The 7,493-nt window shown below is 36.0% G+C and overlaps 1 protein-coding gene across 1 annotated transcript in view; it reads right to left on the bottom strand.

Annotated features, from left to right (window-relative positions):
• Positions 1–1,646: 1,646 nt before the first annotated feature.
• Positions 1,647–7,493, bottom strand: part of LOC134666004 (very long chain fatty acid elongase 7) — a 30,736-nt gene continuing 24,889 nt past the window's right edge. The window contains exons 7-9 of the mRNA XM_063523078.1: positions 5,371–5,507; positions 3,048–3,209; positions 1,647–2,178 (exon numbers count right to left, since the gene is read on the bottom strand). Coding sequence (XP_063379148.1) covers positions 2,038–2,178; positions 3,048–3,209; positions 5,371–5,507 — 440 coding nt within the window. The 3' untranslated portion in view covers positions 1,647–2,037. The remainder of the gene's footprint in view (positions 2,179–3,047; positions 3,210–5,370; positions 5,508–7,493) is intronic.

The raw sequence follows: 7,493 nt of genomic DNA, 5'->3' as shown, positions 1-7,493 counted from the left end.
CTCACATAGATGTAAAATTCTGTTTCAAATTTAGGTATCAACTAATATAGCTGACTGGAATCACATACAACTGATCTATCATAGTTTTGTTGATCAATACCATGCAAAGAGATACAGCAATCCTAAACCCCTCACGAAAAAAAAACTTGTTTGTTCACATACAACGACCAAAAAAGTGATCGAGCAAACAATACTTGGATATTATTATAAAACAGTCATGTAATTAACAACTAAAAAGAGATAATTACTTTCAATTATAAATAATAACTAACCTAAATAAAGTTAAAATATTTTACGGGCTAGATAAATGGCTTGATACATCAGTAGAATAAGGTATGCTACTAAACTTACAATAATGCCTTGATTATAATATTAGCCCGGCTTAGAAAAATCCAAGGGTAACCCCCGCGACTACGCTGGAATTAAGTACAATGCTGCAATGCCTGCAATAGTACTTATACGACAAATGTCAGCCTAGAAATATTTACTAGATTCTGTGATATGTCACGTAGTCGCTTGTCAAATCGTTAAGTTGAATCAAGAGGCAAAAATAACAATATGTAGGTACATTTAAAGTTCATCGTGGAATAAGTTCTAAAGTTCTAATTAAACATTGAACTTGTATTACATGATTTACATGTCAAACCTTCCACCTCTATGTTCAATCCACCACTAGGTATTTTCTATTTCCTGAATTCTCGACTGAGATGGGGTACGATTTACATCGTTTTGTACGGCACAATTTTATCATTATATTTAAAGTCAAGATCTTTACCGGAATAGTTGGATTACGTACACTTTAGCAAGGTGTCGGTACCAATGACATTCATACATTAGACACACACTCTTCCCATTCAACGGAATCGTCAACAAAAATATTGACGTCCTTCAAACGTACTCACACAACTAGCAATGTCAACACTTGAAAAGTAGTATTACTGGATTATTACTTCTTTTACCGAGTGCATTGTTCGAGGCAAACCAGTATAACATGACCTAGAGATCCTTTAAAACTAACCGTAATCGTAGACCATTCTAATACTGGTGCGCCTGAGGCGTAGAGCTCGATGCATAATTGGAAATACGAACTGCACTTATAATCATAAGGAAGGTAATAAGTCGGTTACAGTATAATTAAACTAAGATCAATGCCAGATTCATAGCACAGGAAATCGTAAAAGCAACAATGTATGAGAGGTTTTTGGCGTAAAGTAAATATTGTTTTGACAGATAGTTATGAGGTATGTACAATGAGTAATATTTTCTGTAGATTATTATTACTACTAATAACCATGCAAGGATCCCAATTTTGTAATGGTCACAAATAAAAACGCATAATTTGGGTCAGGTTTCATAAAAAAGGACCCTCTTTAATTTTTACAAACATCGGTCTTCCCTCGTCTCACACGTGGACGGTTGCTAAATAAGCAAACAACTTTTAGACAACAAAACATATATGTGTAGGTACAAATTAAATTTGAATGGTCATCTAAGCAGGTAGACGGGTTTTTCCGCTGACCGCAAACCAAATTGACGGCATGGTACTTAAATCCTCATACTCACACTTTCATGGCTGGAGTAAGATAGAAAAATATAGTAATTTTGACTCCAGTCGTATATTTGGTCTGCGGCTAGTCTTAAGTATGTACGTTGTAAATTACGCAGTCACACAACATTATCTACACTGATACTTTATAACAATTCTAAAACTAATTATTAACAATAACTTAAGATTACCTAATTGAGCTTTCTTCATCAGGCACTCTTATTTAAGGGCCACATAGAATGCGAAACGTCTACTCCTTTCGCTCTCCGGTAGCGCTTGGTTACCGGAGTAAGGAGCAGAGGGCCTACCGCGAACCACGTTCGACGTGTTGCCTCTCTGTCGCACTTGTAAATTTGTACGTAAGTGTGACTGGGAGGCAACACTTCGAACGTGGTTCGCGGTTGCCCTCCAGAGTTGGCTATTGGAGTGGGTAGCACCCCCGTGGTTGCGGGTGGATTGTCCTAGGATCTAAGGGCGCGCGGTGGTGACTATCACTGCGCGGCGACGGCGCCGGCGACTCGCTGCCGCACGTCGCCAAGCGCGGCGCCATTGCTGAATCCGTTCAGGAGTGGGTACATCATGTCTTTAGATTCCGATTTTGCTGCTTCCGCTGCTACTTTCGCTTTGGCCATCTGAAAAGATATATGATGTTCACAAAAACATCTTTGAAAATAATATTCATCACTATAGCGTCAAATTCGTGGAACTGAGGTGTTTGGAATAGTTTCACTCCTACATTATTCATATTAGGAGCTAGATGCATATATCTTTTAGAGACCTTTAATTTCAGGGTCCTCACCTCACAATCTAGTCATGCTTGTAGAGGTTTATTTAACTAAAATATTTACCAGCGGAGGTAGCACGCTATGGCAAATAAGCCTACTTATTATAGAAAAAGGAAGTGGGCATGCATATTATGTACAAATTAGGTTAAGGTCTTGAACCTCAACAGGAAATATGTTTTAAATATTTCCATTGACCAAGAGAACAGGTTACAGAAATATTGCCTAGACATGCAAATAATCAAGGGTGTGACCTAGGGTTTTACAATGTAATGAATAGGTAGGTATATTATAATCATGATCGTCTGTGGAAGTTTAATCTATATGAATCATAGTAGTATAGGCGTTATGCCAACAGTGATCTTTTAATTAAGTTTCTGCTATAGACAGGCATCAAGAAGATATACGATATCGGCATTGAAAGACAATTATTTCTATGTCGACTATCTAAATGTGCCCTACAAGTCCTACAACTTTACTTTTCTTCAGCTCTCTTTGTGGTCGCTCCCTCATGACTGAGAATCGTGGCCATCGGTGGATGTGGATACTCCACACCTGGTCTTTATGATCTACCTCCAACGGTGCCCGTTCATCGCGTCTCTTACAACCGAGCAAAAGTTGGTTGAGGCTGGGGCCCCTTTTAATTGATCGCTCCATTTTATTGGAGATCGTCCTCGGCTTCGTTTGCTCCTTTTAAAAGACAAGTACATGGTACTCACTTTAGCTTTTTCCTTCTTCAGATAAGCCTGTTTGTAGAAGTCGGAGAAGAGGTAGTAGAAGAGGACGGAGTGCATGCCGATCCACCAGACGAAGGCGCGCGGGTAGTCGCACTCCGTGAACAGCAGCTGGAATGTGTGGAAGAACACAAGCACGAACTGGACCTGAAATGAGAAATAACCAGTTAGTACGCTTACAGTAGCGACCAAAAGTATTTTGACAATGATAATAACTTTGGTATTGTATGAAACATATTAGTTTTTCCAAATGAATTTTTGATAATTTAATCAATGGCTTAAAAGCTTCTTGAAATACGTAAAAAGCTTAGTTTCATCGAATGAAAATATAAACTTGGCAACAAAAAATAACAATTTACGGGTTCAAAAGTATTTTGACACGGTTCTTTTTTACAATTTTTTTGGGAACAGAGCCGCAGAATTTAAATATTTTGGAAGTAATTACATCTGAATACTTCTCTTAATATGCCAAACATAAAGCATATTCGAACGATTTCAAGCAAGCTGGTGCGGCTGCACTTTAGAAAGATAAGTAGCAAGCTGAGGTTTCGCGGACTTTTGGTGTATCACTGCATCTGATTTCTGTCTGGAATAAGCAGTTCAAGGCTCGAAACTGCATCACAAATAAGCATAGAAGCGGTTGTCCTGGAAAAACGACTTCTACAACTGATCGTGTAATAAAAAAGATTTCAGTAGAACACCCATGGAAGCGTAAAGTAACAATTAAAAATTAACTAAAAAAAACTATAACGTAAAGGTTGTTGTTTTTACTATTAAACTACTCTTAATGGAGCATGGATTACATGGTCGACGCCCATTAAAAAAAATATACATATTTCAGCAAAGAATAAGGTATCCCAATTAGCATTCTCGCGATTCGTGACAAGTTGTGGACAAGTTCCGATTGCTCAAAAACTTTATGGAGTGACGAAAACAAGTTTAATTTAATGTCGTCGGATGGTATCAAGTATGTGCGTCGTCTAAATAACAAAAGACACGTTGTGCGATACCAGGTACCCACCCAGTCTAGCCTGGTGGCATTGGTGGCCCTAACGTAATGGCTTGGCGATATTTTTCTCGCCATGGAGTCGGGCCTCTCGTACGAATTGATGGGATAATGGATCGATATGTCGATATGATCGATATGATAACGACCTCAAACACAAATCCGGTCATGTAAAGGCTTTCTTTAATGTAAAAAAAATCTAGGTTTTTGAGTGGCAAGTCAAGGTACTGATCTTAATGCTATAGAGCTTTCATAGAAAGCGTTGGATCGTCCAGTGTGAGGTGCAGAAATAATTCAAACAATGGGGTTTTTTCCAAGGTCTTCAGTCAGAGTGGGCGAACATACTATATGATCATATACAGAAGTTAGGGGACTCTATGCCGTCTCGATTTACTGCTGTGAGGAAAGCCAGAGGATATGCCATTAAATATTAATGAAATGTTTTTTTTAACCGTCTTGCCAGTTCAGCAAAAGCATTTCATTAAAGTGTCAAAATACTTTTGATCTACCTGTAGCGCAAATTATCAGTTTTAATTCTAAGTCTGTTGTTTAGTTTTAGTAATCTAAGTGGAAACGTAACAGATGAAAGGTGAATAAAATATAATCGTAACGTAATGATTAAATATATACCCTATTCATAAACATATTGAAAGAAGTTCGTTTGTCAAAATACTTTTGATCGCTACTGTATAGCGAAGTGGACGGGTCGAATTTTAAAGTGAGTTAAGGCTCATTTAGACGGTGCGACAACTCGCATGCGAGTTTCATTACATTGCCGTATTTGATTGGTTGGCTGAATTGGAAGTAACTAATAGTCCGCAATGTAACTAAAATCGCATGCGAGTTCGCTCGCCGTCTAAATCAGCCATTAGGGTTAATAGGCGGCTTTCCTGTGAGCGTTATAAATTTGATGAACTTTATTCTGTTTATTTATTAGATTCTGTTTACTTAAATACGATAAATTTCCCGTCAAGCAACAATCATACTATGGCAACGCAAATACATCTCAAGTAATAAAGCCATATGCGCCTTTCGTTTTTACCTAATTTTTATTCCTAACTTTACATTTTATTGAGTTTTATTTTTAATATCTAGGAGTCCGAGCTTTGCTCGGAAAACATATAAAAGCTCAAAATAAGTGTTTTGGCTGAGATAAAACCTAGCTAGATCGATTATTCGCCCCCAAAAAACCCCCATAGCCGTTTCCGAGATCCCCGAAATATATAAATATACGAGAATTGCTTGTTTAAAGGTATTAGATATACATATAATGTACACAAAATTAATAGTACATGTACTAACCATCTGCAGTGCGGTGAGGTATTTCTTCCACCACAGGTACTTCTGCACCTTAGGTCCGAGAGCGGCCAGGAGGTAATACGAGTACATAATGATGTGTACAAATGTATTCAGCATGCCGAAGAAAGTTGAGTGACCACCTGAAAAAAATATAAAAGTACAAATAAATTACTGATAGGTAAATAATTTTAGTATAACTTGATTTTACGTTTGTACTTTTTTAAATTCTTTCAAAACACTCAATACATGAAAAGAACGGTCCACGGAGACACAAATTATAAAATTAAAAATAGATAGATAGACCCAAAAATTGCCAATTAAAATGGTAGTCCCGGTAATTAATTGAGTACTTGGTCATACGGTCCAAGAGTCTGGACACCATGGTATTTAAAACAGACACGCTGTAGCAGCATTCGAATCTTAAAAATCTGTTATTGATTAGATTTTCATTTGATTTGATATAAGCTGTGCAGTTCTACTTGCTTACATGGTTATATTAAGTGCGTATATACGAGAATAATTATCAAATATAAAAATACATACATGCTTTTATGTTCTACAGACGCCATAAAATGAAATAGGTATACTAAGTAAAATAAACTAAACTGAACTAGGAAAATTTTCTCATAGAATTCTTATGTTTTACGTCATACCATATGATTTATTTAACTCTCTAATACACTAATGACTAAATATTTACTTGTAACATGGACTATGTACTTATCGACATTGCAAGTAAATATTACGACCGTTCCTAACACAGTCATGAATAAACTTCTCTATAGCAGTATCCTTAACTGATTTGCACTTTACCTTATAACACTAATCTTACAAATGAGTATAGTTTCATGTAAATATATTAAAACTATTAAAGTCATTATTTACTCGATCCAAGTGCAACCAGAACTGGTCTATATTTCTGTAATCGCTTCTTGGAACCTGACTACGTACAACTAGCTTAAATTGCATCATACAACCGTTTTTATTGGCAGGGCACACTGTTGGTTTTTGTTGAAAAGTTTTAAGCAAACTAGATTAAAAAATAATATCAATTAAAATACAAACTAAAAGATATAAGTAAGATAATATGACCAAATAATTGAACTGACTTTGAATTACCTGTTTATAATATTAATATAACAAAATAATTACAACGCGTGGTGTTGTTCTGCTTTTTCATAATATTTGTTATTAGTATATAATATTTGGCCTTTTCTTAATTTCACACGAGTAAAACTAAAGTTTAAGTTACAGATTTGACTTTAGCCCTTATTATAGTATGTACCTATTAGAGAGAAATGGCAGCCTCTAGGGCCTTTCCCAGAGTCAGAGGAGGCGAATATCAAGATGTCACACCGATACGATACCGATCTGTCAGTTTTGTCACTGACAGATCGGCATCATATCGGTTTGACATCTTATAAGAAATGTTCGAATTGTGCCGCATATCTTTGGATTATATATGCAACAAATTGCAGTGTTTTTATCGTATTACGCAACTACGCACAAGATACTTGTTTTAGGAAATCCCAGTATTGCTCTAACCGGTATTAACCACAATATCCAAAAACCAGATTAACACTTAGCAATTGAAGCTATTTTATTATAATACCTACCCTAATACATTCAGAAATTATACCGGTTTGATATCAAATGTTTTAACACCTAACACTGTTACATTATGCAAATATTTAAATATTTTTTACACTGACATCACACAAAAAAACTGATACCTACTCGTAATAGTAAATCCTAAATACGACTGCATAAACTTGTATTATCTAAGATTCGCATTTAAAACCTTTCTTGACGTCAATATGAGTCAAATAATGTTGGATTGCGCATGTCGTTTAATAAATGCATAGTACTTTGCTTTAACTCCATGCTGTAGCTACTTAGCGTTTTACCAACATAATATGCACTTAGTCCCACTTAGTCCTAGGAAATACTTCTCATTAGGGGGAATATGCTTTTGAAATGAAATTTAATTTAGCCGACAGATCCCAATATATTTAAAATAGTTAATCCTAGTCTAAAGGTTATATTATAGTGGGTATACATAAACACATACAGATATGTAGTGCATAATCCTTTGCCATCGTATTTTCTCGGAAATGTTCGTATTT

Source organism: Cydia fagiglandana, chromosome 7, assembly GCF_963556715.1.
Source record: "Cydia fagiglandana chromosome 7, ilCydFagi1.1, whole genome shotgun sequence".
Lineage (NCBI taxonomy): Eukaryota > Metazoa > Arthropoda > Insecta > Lepidoptera > Tortricidae > Cydia > Cydia fagiglandana.
Note: the sequence above shows the minus strand (reverse complement) of the source record. Positions and strands in the feature narration are given on the sequence as shown.